General features: G+C 40.0%; 1 protein-coding gene across 1 annotated transcript; it reads left to right on the top strand.

Moving 5' to 3' along the window:
- Positions 1-2,169: 2,169 nt before the first annotated feature.
- Positions 2,170-14,861, top strand: LOC135471125 (sulfotransferase 1C2-like). Its single transcript, XM_064750204.1, has 6 exons — positions 2,170-2,401; positions 4,007-4,180; positions 5,628-5,948; positions 8,990-9,093; positions 11,668-11,848; positions 13,004-14,861. Exons 2-6 carry the CDS (start codon positions 4,015-4,017, stop codon positions 13,120-13,122), a joined length of 891 nt encoding a protein of 296 aa, XP_064606274.1. The 5' UTR covers positions 2,170-2,401; positions 4,007-4,014; the 3' UTR covers positions 13,123-14,861.
- The last annotated feature ends 3,134 nt before the right edge of the window (positions 14,862-17,995 follow it).

Genomic DNA, 17,995 nt, shown 5'->3' with positions numbered 1-17,995 from the left:
TCTTTTCCAAAAACAACAACACATATTTCAGTTTAAAGGTAAAGGCCATTAAAAGATTTGGTCTGTGTATTATTTAAAAAAGAGTATATTTCCTGTTTGGAGTACTTGGACCCGACCTGTTCACGTAAAGTATAATTAGAGAGTTCTGACCCATGGGCGATAATCCACGTATTTTCTGTCCTCATGTATATTTATAGACCGCGGGTCAATCTACCGTTTAACTACAACTCAAATATCCCATGTCGGAATACGCCAAAGGGAAAATATCATATAATGCTATTATCGAGTTTTCAAATTGTACTTTTGGCACTCAATGACAGTTGTGTAAACGAAAAACCCCAGAATGGAGTAAATTAGAGGGTTCAGTATTATAGGGTTATCGCCTTAATTCGCCAATTTAGACGCGAAAACAAATGTAGTTTTTATCAACAGGCAAGTTCTCTGATAGATCTGCACTAAAATCTCTGAGCTCGCTTGTTCAAAAGTGTCTTAAGTCCAGCTAATGCTGACTTTCTCTTCGGTCGTACGTGGGAAGGTCTGCTAGCAGCCGGCGGATGGTTGTAGGTTTCTCCCGGGCTCTGTCCGCTTTTCTGGCCCCCATCGTATAAGTGAAATACTCTTGAGTGCGGCGTAAAACACCAATCAAATATTTAAATTAACAAAACTGTTTTAAGATTTAATTCCAGATTTAACTTTAGGCAAGTCTTCAGTTTAGTATTTAGCTCAAAAATAATTGCTTAGCATTATATGAATTAATGAGCTATAAATCAGCTGCCGTTATGCTTTGACTTCAGACAACTGCGTTGGCTGCTGAATTTGTGTAAAATTTAAATATAAGAAGTGACTTAATACAAGTATAATCTAATACACTCTCGGACAGCTGGGCCCTGAACGTTAACAGGAAGAAAGACAATCCATGACTCCTTGCCAAATCTCAGACTCAAAATTACAACCAACCAGCTTGATTGACTTTGAAAAGCTGCTGTGTAGTATTTTTGGTAAGTGCTATGGACACCGTGGTTTTTTTAGTTTACCCACTGAAGACTGTGTAGACTTGCCCGACCTGGAGACCGCCGTTATCATGACTCCGACTCGACAAGTTTTAAGAAAGAACATTACTCAATGCTAATCATTCGATTACTAACCCATTAATCCGGAGCAATAGGTTACCAGAAACAAATTTCTATCAAAAGGATAAGTCCAAGTGGGTCGAGCATTTGTTTTAGGCGACATGCACTAACTCACCTAACATCGTTATAATGAATTAACCCACAGATGGAGATCTGAGAAACATCCAGTTGGAATTTACCGAAGATTTGTATTGTACTGGATGCTAAACCGAGTATATATACACGCGCCATGATACATGGACGTCACATACATATAGGTAGATTTTTCGATAACAGACGGCCAAAAAAAATAACCATGAATATATTCTACTAGAACTATAAGTCTTAGACTAAATGATCATGTTTTGGTCGATCTGGCCAATTTTCTTGGACGATTTGTCTTGGGCTACTTTGCTTCTGGACGGTTTAACCTGTATCCGGTCAGGTTGGTGGGTTAATTAGGGATTTTAATTTGTACTTGATCGCCGTCGTATATTGAAGGGAGAAATATCTTCCATCCGTAAACTGGGGCCAATTCCACAAAGACAGTCATGACTTCAGTCAATATTTCAAACACAATACTTAGTTTTAGGCAATGGAAGTTCATTTTGGCACATTTGTCGTATGAGAACATTGATGAGGTGGTAAAAATTTTAATTCACTGGGCCCAAAAATAAGTTTAAAAATCGTATTTCAAATTTTGACTCAAGCAAAAACCGGCTTTGTGGAATCGGTCCCGGGACTTTGGTAAAGCTGGTGTCATGCTCATACATAATGCTACAGACAAATGAAGCATTGAATCTTATAACACAGCATGTGGTTAACTCAGACTCATGAATCATGAATGCATTGGTTACAAAGACAATCTCGATCGTCAAGCAAAAACCCCATAAATATTCTAATAAGTTTGAGACAGTGGGATGAAATCTGGGTGTTCTGTTCCACATAACAACATGCCATATTGATTTTCCCAGTTGTCAGCCACTTACATGAGAAAATCGACTGTGCCGCTAACCTACATTTCCTGCTCGCCAGCCGATGTTAAAAGACGCTCGGTGTTGATGTCTATCACGGCTCGGGTTGACGGGTACGTAATCGGCCCACATGGTCCGTAGCAGAACGCACACGGCAGTTCAACGACATAGCGATTTCCTGAACTACACGGCAAGGCTGTACTTAGTTCGCGAACCAACTCCACCGGCGTCGCCTGGGTACAGCGCGATCTGTGCTGACCCCTGGAGCCAGCCGACAACCACAACACCCGTCTATCCGACGCTTGAAGTGCATTGAAGGTAAGTAATAATCACGTTCTATGCTTGAATTTAATATACATATGCTAACCGTTAAGATAGTCCGAATGACTTGGTTCTAATTGTTCCGCGGGACACATATGCAGAGGTGTTGGCGGAAAGAAGGAATCTGCGCCCGCAGACATTGACGCCTCTTTGCGTGCCGCTGTGTGATCTTGGCCGCATGTTCGAATCTAGGGATTGGTTTAACTTTGCTGAATATTTTTTTGTGGTGGGGAGTACTGTTTTATTTCGGGTGGGGGGGAGGCTTGCTTTGAGTTGCATGTATGCATGATCTTATGGCGAAGATAATAGCCATGGTATCCAGTTAGTGCCGCACGGTGTTGGCTAAAATCTTGGATAGAGAATTTATAGATTCCCTGCCTTCGCTGTTTTTGGAGCCTTGGTGACGATAATGTCTGCGACGCTCGTGTAACCACGTCTTCCACCAATATAGTGTGCTTATCACTAAGTTGCCCGGGGTACATGTGTGAGTAACTTGCCAAACGTCGGTGGTTTTCCCCGGGAACCTTGGTTTCCTCCACCCATAAATCGCCACCTAGCTTCAAACATGTAACTCTGATTCGACGTAATGAGAGGAATCGTGTATAACAGCTGACTAATGGGCGGAATGGTGTATAACAGTTGACTAATGGGTGGAATGGTGTATAACAGCTGGCGTAATGGGAGGAATCGTGTATAACAGCTAACGTAATTGGGGGGAATCATGTATAACAACTGACGGAATTGTTAGGAATGGTGTATTATAGCCGACGTAATGGGAAGGATCCTGTATAAAAGCTGACGTAATGGGAGGAATTTCGAAAAACTGCCAACGTAATGGGAGGAATCTTGTATAAGAACTGACGCAATGGAAAAAATCACGAATAACAGTTAACAGTTTAGAAATTTACGATCGTTCATTTTGTCGGATTAGGAGGTAATTCATACTTAAAATCAACGATGAATGCTGTTATCCTGACACCGTCACATACAATTGTATACACTGACAGCCGATGGAATTCGTAAACCGTCCTACCTTATGCGTCCATCGTCAAATTGCCGTGGGTATATAACATGTTTTGGAAGTTTTTGTATGTTTAAGTGAACCCTTCTGATGTACATCTGTGACATTTTATGACAGCTTGTGCGGTGCTCGCTGAGAAAAAATTCATATTTGTTGGCGTGATGGGATTTGCACGGTGTAAATGTTATGTCTCTTACATGTAGTAGTCATTTCACAGCGTTTCCTCAGTGTATGCACACAAAAATTCCTGCCTTTACAGTTATATGTCTTACCAAATAGATTAAACTCATAGGTGTTTGGACAGAATCTGGACTAGCGGTATGTGTTGAAGTGTATATCTATGTATAGCGATCGAGATATTGACGATGTCATGTCACTGAATAGTCTAGCTGTGCCGGCTTGCCGATATATAGTATCATGCTGCATTTCACTCTATCATGTCATTGCACTAGATGTAGGTTAGATTTTATACAGGTAAAAGGTCATAGGTGACTGCGGTATACAAGTGTACATAAACCCTTACAAACACACTGAAGAGCTGGTACAGGTTTGTGTTGACACTCTATCACTTACACTTGAAGATCGAGTCATGGCTGAGAAGAGGCTAGCTGATAAACATGGGGCCAACCTAAGGGTGGTGGAATACAAGGGGGAGTACCTGCCCTATGTGCCGGACATCGCCGAGAAAGTTAGCCGTCTGCACGATCTAGAGGTCCGCTCCGATGACGTTCTGATATGTGGATACCCGAGGTCAGGTAGGTCTCTTAACCACACCTAGTCTTCATGCACAAGGCCCCTTACCCCTAGGCCTTATCCACAATTAAGGGTCTCTACCCCTAGCCTTTATCCACAATTTAGGGTCGCTACCCCTAGTCTTTATGCACAAGGCCCCTTACCCCTAGCCCTTATCCAGAATTAAGGATCCTTACCCCTAGTCTTTATCCACAATTAAGGGTCCCTACCCCTAGTCTTTATCCACAAAGTGCCTTTACTCTATAATCTTTATCCACAAGGCCCCTTACCCCTAGTCCTTTTCCACAAGTCCCCTTTTCCCTAATATTTATTTATCTCATTGGTCTTTTACGGCGTACTCAAGATTATTTCACTTATACGACGGCGGCCAGCCCACGACCATCCGCAGATTGCAAAACATTACTGTTAGTTATTCTTCTATAACATGTACGAGATTTATTCATACCATGTACGAGATTCACCTATACCATGTACGAGATTCATCTGTACCATGTACGAATTCATCTATACCATGTACGAGATTCATCTATACCATGTACGAGATTTATCCATACTATGTACGAGATTCATCTATACCATGTACGAGATTCATCTATACCATATACGAGATGGGTTGTGGTCAAGCCTAGGATACATGTGGCGTTGGTTCAATCCTAGCCTTGGGCAGGGAAATTCCTGTTCTCGGGTTTAGCTCTGTGGCCGTCAGCGATTGTCAAGCCGTATATATGGTCTTATATGAAGTTCAGTGCCTACCTATCATATGGAACCCGCCTTGAACTCGCTCTGCGCGTAAAAACGTGAGTGTCATACGTGGTAATATTCGTCACCTACTTGCCAAAGGTCAATGGTTTAGGGGGGCAAGGGCTTTTTTTCACTCCGACCGCTTTTCAAAACTGACCACCAATAATTTAGTGAAATATTCAGAGATTCCGTATCTGTTTAATGTATTTAGATCATGTAAAGACTTATGTAAAGACATTTTAGACCAGCTGTTTCGTTTACCTCTGTCGCGTATAGTGTTTACCACAGAAGCAAAACGTGGTATTTTAACTAGAGCTTTATTCGGAGAAAATCAACTCTGGTGAATTTTATCTGTTTATATCGTTTTAGTGATTCTAATTTCATACTGGCTGGGTTTATTTTTAGTGTTTCCTTATCAAGTCTATGATAATTAGCCTGGTAGTTATTCATGAAAGTGTTGTTATCGGAACAGCTTATATCGGCTTACACCAGACTTACCCAGAAATTCTCTGGCTGTATTTTGTCACAGAAGTTTGCTTAATTCTTTCTCGTTAAATTTGTTTCCTCCCATACTGAGGAACGTGCACGATCCTATCACTTAACACCGGAGTACAAAACACCGTCATGAGAGTCGTTCTGGTATTTCAGAAAGGGCAAATCATTTCAGGTATTCCAGTGAGTGTTTTCTGATGATGTATATTATTTCAGGCACGAACTGGGTATGGGAGGTTGTTACCATGCTGCTGACGGGGCTCGCCGAGAATTCCAAACAGGCTAAGATCGAGTTTATGTTGGAATATCGGGATTTGACCCACCTGAATCAACTCCCGTCCCCCCGGGTCCTTAACACGCACCTGGATCTGGAGCATCTCCCCCAGGGGTTTGTGGAAAAGGGCTGTAAGATGCTTTACCTCTCCCGAAACCCGAAAGATGTGGCCGTCTCCATGTTTCATTTCGTCAGCAGCGACCTGCTTTCCGATTACCAGGGAAGCTGGGACGGCTTTCAAGATCTCATGTTACGGGGAGAAAGTAAGTTTTACAAAATCTCATGCTATGTGGACAGAGTAAGGTTTATAATGTTTCATGTTACGGGGACGTAGTTACTTAAGTTTTTGCAAGACCTTATGTTACGGGAAGAAGGTGAGTTTCACAACATCTCATCCCACGGGGAAAAGGTCAGTCTTACAAGATCTGATTCTACGTGAAGAAGGTAAGACTTACAAGATCTCATGTTACGGGTAGAAGGTAAGTTTTTCAAGACGTCATGTTATTGGGAGAAGGTGAGTTTTACAAGATCTAATGTTACGAGTAGAAGGTGAGTCTTACAAGATCTCATGTTACGGAGAGAAGGTGAGTTTTACAAGATCTCATGTTATTGGGAGAAGGCGAGTTTTACAAGATCTCATGTTACTGGGAGAAGGTCAGTTTTCCAAGATCTCATGTTGTGGGAAGAAGGTGAGTTTTACAAGATCTCATGTTACTGGGAGAAGGTGAGTTTTACAAGATCTCATGTTACTGGGAGATTGTCAGTTTTACAAGATCTCATGTTACTGGGAGAAGGTCAGTTTTACAAGATCTCATGTTGTGGGGAGAAAGTAAGTTTTACAAAATCTCATGCTATGTGGACAGAGTAAGGTTTATAATGTTTCATGTTTCAAGGACATCGTCACTTTAAACTTTATAAGATCTTACGTTTTGGTAACAAAGTAAGTTTTATTTGATCCCGTGTTACGGGAGCATTACAAGCTTTCACAAGATCCTTTATATTTTATTCCTTCATAAACCAGGATTCCGCTGGTGGACTATCATCCCCGAGGTTTAATCCTTGTAGCAATGTTCTGTTCTCATTGTATGTTAAAGGTGATCACAGCGCAAAATTTTAAGTATCTACCTAATTCTGCTTAAACAGTGGATCGAGGGAGCTTCTAAAGTGCTGCAATTTAAGTATAGAAAAACCTAACTGAGGAAAAATGACACTGAACCGGACTTTACTGGTTTTGTAGTAAGCTTTACAAGATCTCGCGGTAATACGGTTACAGTAAGGTTTACTAGGTCTCATGTTACGCTGATTGGCAAAGTGAGTTTTAAAAGTTCTCTGATGTGGAAGCTAGGGAGATCACTGGCAAACGCTCTCACGTGTGATTTTGAGACTTCTACAGCATATTCGTGGAAGAAAAATAGTCGTCAGCAAACCCAAGACTGCGCAAGCTTCTGGACAGCTGTTAATGGTCAACAATGCCCCCATGACCAATGAGAGTGGGGAAGCGTAAAAATGCCCACTCCACTGCCGGTACTGAACCCGTGCCTAGCATGTGCACGTCATAGTTAGAAGTTTTCTCACGGAACTAGATCCAGTTCCTTCGCCATTTCCATTGTGCAGATAATCTGTTTCTGTTATGTCAGGCATTCTGAATATTTACTTATTTATTTGATTGGTGTTTTACGCCATACACAAGAATATTTCACTTATACGACGGCAGCCTGCAATAAATTGGACTTCATTACAGACAAGCATAGCCAGCTCATGCTGGCTTCCTCTCCGGCGGTACGTAGGAAGGTCTGTCGCAACCTGCGGATGGTCGTGGGTTTACCCCTTGCTGTGACGGGTGTTCTCCCACCATAAAACTGGACGCCGTCGTATAAGTGTAATATTCTTGTGTACGGCGCCAATCAAATAAATAAATAAAGACAATCAGAACAAAAGTAATACAAGTAAGCCCTTTAATAGTCTTGTTATCACATCAGAGCTGCGATAGCATCCCGTTAGTGTGGCTTTTGTGCACTTGTAATACGTGGTTGTAACAGCCAGTATTCTGCTAATACTTCGGTCCTCCAAGCCCCACCGTCGTGATGGCCATTTCAAGCGCTCAATCCTGAAATTTGCTTGTATCTGTGTGATTCTTCTTTAAGCTTTAATCATGGAAACCATCGCCTTGACTTGCCCTGTTCGCCATCCCAATTAAGGGTTCAGATTGTTCCTTCGATCCAAGCAGCTTTCGAGCATCGACCATCCCCATGCATAGTTGATCAGATGTCAAGTCTGATACTTGGAATGGAAATCCTCGGTAATGCCGTGTTTTCCATATTCATAGCATGATTTGGCACCAGGTTATCTCCCCTTTTTCTGCCTCCCCTCCCCCTCCAACTCCCTAACCCCGACCGCCACATTGCATCTCCCCAAAAATCAGATATTGTTGTAACAGCTGCCCTTTTAATAAGGAAAACGCTATCACCTAGATTTGTATTTTTCTTTTTTGTCACAAGTGATTAGCACATTACAGGTATAATAAAGTGGCAAATGGTGTCTTTTATCGTCTTTGTCGTCGGAATATTTATTTCCACATTTATCTCTATGATACCATTCAAATATGTTTTTTAGTTGCCACGAGCAGCTGTATGGCGGGACGGCCTTGTCACCCCATTATTTCTTGTTATTTTGTTTGTTTTCTTCTTTTATCTTTTTTATTTATTTATTTATTCATTTATTGTTTTGCATTGAAATATTGTATTTCTCCTTTTCCCCCTGTTTTGTGGGAAACGCACTATAAAATATCGCGTTTTGTTAACAAATTCTCCAAACCCTTGTTGTATTTTGTACCACCTGCATGTCTTCATGTTTATACGTAGATTCAGTCTTTCTCATCAAAAGACAAAACGAGCATTGTGTTGAATAAAGTGGCCACGTAATATACACGAGTAGTTAAACTGTTCTATAGATTTCGGTCCATGCATTTATAACAGGTGTAGACTTGCATATCTTTGTAGACCTTTGTAAAGGTCAGTCCGGTACATGGATGTATCTGTCAATACTTTTATCTGCAGTTATTACAAGTATTTACTCCTTGTGGTGTTCTCTGGCATATCATGTTCGTAAACTGAAAACAATTATCTACTTCTCAGTTTTAATTGTGTAGATGATAATGTAAATAATTCACCCAAATCTTGGTCAGTAAAGACAGGTCTGAAGTTCAACTCTTGTGTGACGTATGATATGAGACGTGCGCAAGTTTTCCCCGTTTAATAATGTAATTATTTTATGTAATAATATGGCTATTGGGTTTGTGTTTCAGTGATGTACGGCAGTTGGTTTGAGAACATTAAAAGGTGGGACAAGCTTATTCAGAGCCGAAATGACCTCCAAATCTTCCATCTTCGATTTGAGGATCTAAAAATAGTGAGTTAACTGCATGGTACACTGAAATCTTTAGGGGATGGAGGGGTTTAAGGGGCAGCGTCATTAAATGTATCTTGGAGTTGAGATCTCCGTGTATTAGAAATGCTCAGCTGTCTTTCATGACACCAGACATTAGGGCATAAAGGAACATGTCGTTTCACAATTCAACCCTTATCGCATCGATGTCCCCTTATCCACATGTCGTGCAGTTGATTTATTTTTTTATTTTATTTCATTGTTGGTTAAGGACACACACAGGAATTTTTCACTTTTACGGTGACGGACAGTTTTATGGTTTAAGGAAACTGGGTTGACCTGGATAAACCTTCAATCTTTGGCAAGTTACTCAGGAACCTTTGATGATGGTGAGATGAACACATCTGGTCAGTTTGTCATGTCTTGAAAAGAGTCATTGACAAGTTTATTCAAAGGTGGAGAAAACATAAAAGTCACATAAAATCAATATGTTAAAGAAATATATTTGCTCTGTAATTTTGTCTTTTCATTTAAAAATGTGTTCAGCTTGGATTTTGATCATATTTATATTTTTAATATCTTCATAAATATTATTATAATTCAAACTAAATGCATGCCTTTAGTCTGAACATCATTATGCAAATACGATATATACCAAGAGGTGATCCCAAATTCTCCTGAAAAAAAATCTATAAAAACTAGAGTACAAAGGCTGTGAAATGGGTCTATTGTTCTTCTTCTAACTTTTAACAGTAAGAAAAAAATTCGTGTAAGCAAGAACATAAAACAAAACAAAGGCTGATATAAATGAACAAGAACCCAGCGGAAAACAAGATGTTGAAACTTTCTGGCATAAGATGAAATAAAAATGCTGACTATTTAAAGATAACGTAAAATTAGTCATCAATAAGTCTTCATCATCGCTTTTTTTCCTAGGAACAGCTTACTGCTTTCTACCTTTGGTCTATTGAGTGCAACACTTTAATCAAGGGAGATAACACCTAGAAAAGATTCGGAAGAGAAACTAAAAAAAGCATGTTTATCACAGATTATATTCAACCATCGTTTCAATGTTGATCATCAGAGTACTAAATCTATAATTGTGAAAAAGGAGCGTGAACCACCACATCATAGATACTGGTCCTCCACACGAAATCCTGGCTTCAAACTAAAAGAAAAAACATCCGAGTCCGCCATCTTGAAACCTGGTTCTGAAACACACATCGCTCTGGCTCGTAAAGGAAGGAAAACATTACAGTGTTCGTCGTCTGCAAGCATGATATCTCACTTATGTGTATCGAACTTAAAGTACAGAATTGCAGTGAAAACGTAAAAATGCATGTCATCTCGACTTCGAGGGCTATCCGCCATCTTGAACGTGTCTGTTTCACTTTCGAACTGTGAGTTTGTCAAGGCTATGGCCACACGTACGTGTGTCAAAAGCTAAAGGTTTTCGAAGTAACATTACGCCTAATACAAACAATGTTAGTTCGTCATAACACTTAATTTATATACAACTGTTAATGTAAACTTTAACAATCAAATCTTCCCACCACTTACATTGTACGCTTTTCTCAACAACTACTGGCCCTGGTAAAACTTTAATTTCATCATGACCTGATCCTATCACGCAGACAAATAACATTACCTACTGGACAGAATACCCGCGAGGTTCAACGATCACGTGAATGTTTCGCAGTGATTGGCCAACGCTGCGGACACCAAAGGCTTAAGCAATGGGAAAATGAGTTGAACAAAACACACTCACAACAAGCTAATCTGTCAAATTTTTTCGATCTTTTTCAGAATTATCTCCAAATGTCCATCACATAGCAAATGTTATTAAGAGCACATTCCACAAAATTCCATGACAAACTTGATATAATAAGCCTGTTGGCACTTACGCGGTTGCGGAGATCGAAAGGGTCAAAGTCAAATGGCGTATCCGCCGTCTGATAACTTCCACATTGTCAGTACCGGTATTCTGCGGCTATTTCTGCCGTTTGAATGACTACCTAAGCTCTCGATAGCCGCAAGGTAGGCCTAAATACAATTAGGAGCTGTTAAATGCATGCATCTAGGTATCTTTACAACATGTGAATCTTTTCTCTACATACACTACCCCTGGCAATCAAGGTACCAATTGGAATGTGACATTTACCGTTACAACCCTCAAAATAGCGCAAGTGCATTCGATACCTGTTCAATGCATAATCATTACATATAAATCCCAACAAAACAACGAAGAAATATCACGAATGGAAGCTTAATGTGTCTGTCGTTTTCTTAATTCTTTATCTGTTGTTTTCTTTATCGTGTTTAGCGTCTGTTCATATTATCTGATTATCGTTTATTTGTCACTTAATTATTGCTTTGCTTATTATTTGTCTGTCGCTTTCATATCATATGTCTGTCATGTATTTCGATCTTCCTCGTCTGACTTTTGGTTTTGCTGTAGCCTCTTCATTGTTTGATATTCCTGTAGCGGTCTCATTTACTGATTGTTTCTCTCTCGTTTTTTATCATTGTTGTGAGCTTTTCTCTCCTTTACTTTTCATTTATTCCTCGCTGAGTTGTTCTTTTGTCTCTTTTTCCCAGGATTTCTCTCACCAGGTACGTCGCCTCGCTCAGTTTCTCGGAGTCAGCCACAAGGATGAGTTTTATGAAGAAGTAGAGCGTAAATGTAACTTTAAAAACCTGAAAGCAGCTAAAGACACGTGTTTTGATGAGGAAGAGAAAAGCTACTGGCGTGGTGGAGTGCCTGCTTATATGAGAAAAGGTTAGTAATTAGTAATAGGATCATATGAGGAAGCATTAGTCATAGGTAACACGTATATATGAGGAAACGTTAGTCATAAGTGACATGCGCATAGGAGGAAACGTTAGTCAAAGATAACATGCGTATATGAGGAAACGTTAGTCATAAGTAACATGCGTATATTAGGAAACGTTATTCATAAGCAACATGTGTATATGAGGAAACATTAGTCATAAGTAACATGCGTATATGAGGAAAGATTTAAACTAGTCATAGGTAACATGTGTATATAAGGAAAGGTTCGTCGCAGGTAACGTGTGTACGAGGAAAGTTCGTCGAAGGTAACGTGTGTATGAGGAAAGGTTCGTCGAAGGTAACATGTGTATATGAGAAGAGTTTAGTCATAAATCACACGAAACATTCCCAGACTTGGACATGGTATTTTGTAGATTCCACTTCTTCCCCTGTTTTCGAAATCTTGTGGACACTAAACTGTCCTCAGCGGCGGCAGGGCCGTTTAGCTGATCTCATTTAAGTCCGTTGGAGATCACTTGCTATCTAGAATATGACATTCATATCCATCTGCTAGTCAAACTCCGTCACTTGCCTTAGGTCAGTGATTTACTCCGGACAGACGCACACACATCGTTGTCACATGACTGAAAACTTGCTAAGTACCACGTAAAACCCCAACCATACATACATATACTTACTCCAGTCAGTCTCCCTTCTTCCACCCATGAAACTGATGGCCCTGGGTGGTATTAATCAAATATTTGTCTGTGACGTTAATATCAAGACACATAAGAAATAAATTCACTTCTAGGAAATCAAGGGGGTGTTCGCCACTCGTGTATTTAGTTTGAATTTCACTGTCTCATTTGCATATTAGGTAGGCCTACTATATAGATACTACCGAGAATATTCTAGAAAACAAACACTCCACCTAACATCATAGAAGTTCAAGAATTTCACGCAAGACAATCGCGAAATGACAATTTTAAGTAAAAACTAGTGTAGAGACCCATCAGTAACTCTCGTAATTTAGCGTAAATAAGGCCCAGCCTAGACGCATGCTATCATTAAAGCTTCTCTTTCCTCCGCATACACTTTTTCTTATGGTAATTAGTGAAATCAAGAATCATTCCAAATTACTGGGACAATTCTTGGTTGTAGGTACCATTGGGGATTGGAAAAACACATTTACCGTGCAGCAAAATGAAGAATGGGACAAGAAAATTACCTCTGAATTACGAGATGTCCAGATAACCTTCAAATATGACTTTGACAGCTGATTTGGAGAGGCCACCTTGATTTCACGTGGAAATGTTAAAGTAACATTCTCTGTGCTGAAAACAGGTCCGAGTGCACGTATCCGCTTCCTTCAGGAAAACTGAAAATCGATGTTGTTTATATAACCAGATGGTTTTTTTCACAAATGGGTGAAAAATTAGGTAGAAATGTGAGCTTCTGTCTCTGTATGTACGCATGTACATGTATATAAGTTGTTAAGGCTATAGGGGGCTTCATTGAAAGTCAGAGGCTACGTTATCGGCTGCGGGGAAGGTGTACACCATAAACTGGCATGCTACATTGTATTTACCGTTAAGGCTCAGCATTTTGACATGAAAAGCTACATTTTTTTACCAGAAAGCTACATTAAAACCCTATCATTACTTGGCTGATAAGATGTCTCGTGGGCCGACATCTTACTTTATACATGTAGTCTACCAAGCTGTTTGAAAGGCTGGATGGCAATATTTGTTATAAGCTGAAATGTCACATTATAAGTTCTAAAGTTTCATTTTAGGATATACCGGTATTCAGCAAGCTTGATGTCGCTGTATGTACGAGATGTATCACCAGTCTTGGCTGTCACACATACAGAAGTGTCCATACAGATAATGACGTCATATATCAAGTACCTACTCTGAACTCTGTATGTACTGTATAACTAAACTGTACTGAACCTAAATTGCACTGCACATCTAACTCTTCTGCATACCTAAACTGTAGTGTATAACTAAACTGTACTGAACCTAAATTGCACTGCACATCTAACTCTTCTGCATACCTAAACTGTAGTGTATAACTAAACTGTACTGAACCTAAATTGCACTGCACATCTAACTCTTCTGCATACCTAAACTGTAGTGCATAACTAAACTGTACTGAACCTAAATTGCACTGCACATCTAACTCTTCTGCATACCTAAACTGTAGTGTATAACTAAACTGTACTGAACCTAAATTGCACTGCACATCTAACTCTTCTGCATACCTAAACTGTAGTGTATAACTAAACTGTACTGAATCTAAATTATATTGCACATCTAACTCTTCTGCAGACCTAAACTGTAGTGTATAACTAAACTGTACTGAATCTAAATTACATTGCACATCTAAACTCTTCTGCAGACCTAAACTGTAGTGTATAACTAAACTGTACTGAACCTAAATTGCACTGCACATCTAACTCTTCTGCATACCTAAACTAAATCACTTTAATGTGAAACACAAGTACATGTAGTGTTGTTCCGAAAAATGAAGCCAGTTTGCTCGCTGTATGTCAGTATTATATTATTGTTATGAGGTGTTTACTTTAACATTCTCTAGTCACTGGCTGATTCCACAGAAAATACTGTGTTGTTGATGTTCACGTCATCGCTTTCCATTTAATACTCCTGACTATGACATAGTACAATGCTGCATTATTGTGTGCAAGATAATGTCTTATTTCGAAAATGCAAGGTCTAACGTTCGCTAAAGATCACTTGTCTTCCATCAGTATGGTGTGCTTTTCTGTACATCACATGTGAGAAAGTTCGTCTGTAACTTGCCAAAGATCAGTGTTTTACAGAGTATAAGTAAACATTTCCTGTTGGTGTTTAGCAAAAAACAAGCAAATAAATAAAATAAAATGCATTTTCGAATTTGTAAAACTTTTGTAACGAAAGTTGAGTACTTTTTTACCAGACAAAAGCTGACCGATCAGGTCCATGTAACACAAAAAATAGACAATAAATGTCGTTGAACAGATTGTGAAAGAGTTTTATGTTTTATGTTAAATAGTTTATTGTTAGAAATATGTATCAGCTAAGGTGATGTAACGGGTACTATATCGTGTCGATGGTGACTCAGGTTCAAGCCGGATTGGCCATTATTCTTCTTTAATACACGCCGGAAACATCGTCCCGTATACAGAGTGAACCCCAGTGTGACAGGAGTTATCTCCCGTGATCCACACTCTTCGCGGACAGTTAGTCAGCTAGGATATTCCTGTGTGCTTCCAACATGTGGTTCATGTTTCAGTCTTTTTTCCCCAGATAACCCCGAATAAATTTTGGGGCTACGTGCTGCATCATTCCTGTCATTGATATTTCCCCAAAGTACTATCAACATGTCAGTGGGGCCAAGCGTCTTGGCTATCATTGACCTAATTCCGCGAAGAAAAACTGAGAAGAGAGTCTTCATAAGGCGCACAGGCTGATCAATCGTGTGACAGCCAGGCCTGGTGTATTCAGAATGGGCCGATTCCCGGGCCACTTGCGCAATCTAATCAGCCATTTAAGAGGGTCACAACCCCAGATATGAATGGGTCATTTCCGGTGAAGATGCAGATGGACTGTTTCCGGGAATCCTGTCAGGTCCAGGTTCTGTCCTCATCAAAAACACAGGATTATTACCTCAAGACCACAATATTCCGTTTATGGGACGAGGTTGAGAGGTGTTGGGGAAGTGGGGGGGGGGGGGGGGGGTTGAGGTAGGGGGATGTTAGGGATGTTAGGGCGTAGGGAGGAGATGAAAGTCTTAAAGAGCACTGATCATATATTAACATGCATGACAATCTTTACTATGTCATAAGCATATACATGTACCGTGGCGAGACTCTGCTTTACACCTTGAAAATTCAATACATTCTAGCTTTACATTCACTAGGATAACTAGAGGAATAACTATTTCAAAATAGAAAAATATTTTATCTGCAATTCTGAGAACTTTTTCCAAGTAACCTGAAAGCAGCTAAAGACACGTGTTTTGATGGGGAAGAGAAAAACTACTGGCGTGGTGGAGTGCCTGCTTATATGAGGAAAGACTAGTCATCAGTAACAGGATCATCTGAGGAAGCATTAGTCATAGGTAACATGCGTATACGAGGAAACGTTAGTCGTAGGTAACATGCCTGTATGAGGAAAGGTTCGTCTTAGGTAACATGCATGTATGAAGAAAGGTTCGTTTTAGGCAAAATGTGTGTATGAGGAAAGGTTCGTCGCAGGTAACATGCGTATGAGGAAAGGTTTAATCAAGTCATAGGTAACGTAGGTAACATGGGTATGAGGAAATGTTTAAACTAGTCATAGGTAACGTGTGTGTATGAGGAAAGGTTCGTCGCAGGTAACATGCGTGTATGAAGAAAGGTTCGTCGCAGGTAACATGTGTATATGAGGAAAGGTTCGTCGCGGCTAACATGTTTGTATGAGGAAAGATTTAAACAAGTCATAGGTAACATGCGCATATGAGGAAAGGTTCGTCGCAGGTAACATGTGTGTATGATGAAAGGTTTATACTAGTGATAGGTATTAGCAAAGGTTTGTCGTAGGTAACATGCGTATATGAGGAAAAGGTTCGTCGCAGGTAACATGCGTATGAGGAATGAGGAAAGGTTTAAACTAGTCACAGGTAACATGTGTATATGACGAAAGGCTCGTCGCAGGTAACATGTGTGTATGAGGAAAGGTTTAACCAAGTCATAGGTAACGTGTGTATGAAGAAAGGTTTGTCGCAAGTAACATGCGTATAATGAAAGGTTTAAACTAGTCATAGGTAACGTGTGTGTATGAGGAAAGGTTCATCCAAGGTGACATGTGTATATGAGAAAAGTTTAGTCTTAAATCACACGAAACTTTCCCAGACTTGGACAAGGTATTTCCTAGATTCTACTTCCTCTTCTCTTTTCGAAATCCTGTGGACACTAAACTGTCCTCAGCGGCGGCAGGGCCGTCTAGCTGATCTCATTTAAGTCCGTTGGAGATCACTTGCTATCAAGAATATGACATTCATATCCATCTGCTAGTCAAACTCCGTCACTCACATATAGAGAAGTTATTTGCCTTAGGTCAGTGATTTACTCCGGACAGACGCACACACATCGTTGTCACATGACTGAAAACTTGCTAAGTACCACGTAAAACCCCAACCATACATACATATACTTACTCCAGTCAGTCTCCCTTCTTCCACCCCTGAAACTGACGGCTCTGTGACCTTAATATCAAGACACATAAGAAATAAATTCACTTCCAGGAAATCAAGAGGTTTTCTTCGGCACTCGTGTAATTAGTTTGCATTTCACTGCCTCATTTGCATTATAGGTAGCCCTGCTATATAGATACTACCGAGAATGTTCTAGAAAAAATCACACCACCTAACATCAAAAATTCCACGCAAGACAATCCAGAAATGCCAATACGAGATGTATCATCAATCTTGGCTGTCACTCATGCAGTATCCAGAGAGATAATGACGTCATATATCATGGACCTACTCTGAACTCCATGTGTAATGTGCACGTACTGCACACATAAACTGTACTGAACCTAAATTGCACTGCACATCTAAACTCTGCTGCAGACCTAAACTGTACTGCATGCCTAATTTCTATTGCAAACCTTAACTGCACTGCATGTTTAAACTGCATTGTATACAAGGTTAGGTTCACTGATCACTTTAATGTGAAACACAAGTACATGTAGTGTTGTTCCGAAAAATGAAGCCAGTTTGCTCGCTGTATGTCAGTATTATATTATTGTTATGAGGTGTTTACTTTAACATTCTCTAGTCACTGGCTGATTCCACAGAAAATACTGTGTTGTTGATGTTCACGTCATCGCTTTCCATTTAATACTCCTGACTATGACATAGTACAATGCTGCATTATTGTGTGCAAGATAATGCCTTATTTCGAAAATGCAAGGTCTAACGTTCGCTAAAGATCACTTGTCTTCCATCAGTATGGTGTGCTTTTCTGTACATCACATGTGGGAAAGTTCGTCTGTAACTTGCCGAATGTCAGTGCTCCGGATATTCCGGTTTCCTCTAACCAGTGCATAAGTGAACAATGCCTGTTGGCGTTAAAGAAAAATCAAATAAATAAATTAAAGCTCTTAT

The sequence above is a fragment of the Liolophura sinensis genome, chromosome 7 (genome assembly GCF_032854445.1).
Source record: "Liolophura sinensis isolate JHLJ2023 chromosome 7, CUHK_Ljap_v2, whole genome shotgun sequence".
NCBI lineage: Eukaryota > Metazoa > Mollusca > Polyplacophora > Chitonida > Chitonidae > Liolophura > Liolophura sinensis.
This window is presented reverse-complemented; position numbering and strand designations above follow the sequence as displayed.

Bases quoted from the DNA above. Each gene is read 5' to 3' on its own strand.
- LOC135471125 (XM_064750204.1), top strand. From the start codon at position 4,015: ATGGCTGAGAAGAGGCTAGCTGATAAACATGGGGCCAACCTAAGGGTG. The intron at 4,181-5,627 runs GTAGGTCTCTTA...ATATTATTTCAG, and splicing joins ATGTGGATACCCGAGGTCAG to GCACGAACTGGGTATGGGAG. The intron at 11,849-13,003 runs GTTAGTAATTAG...TCTTGGTTGTAG, and splicing joins GCCTGCTTATATGAGAAAAG to GTACCATTGGGGATTGGAAA.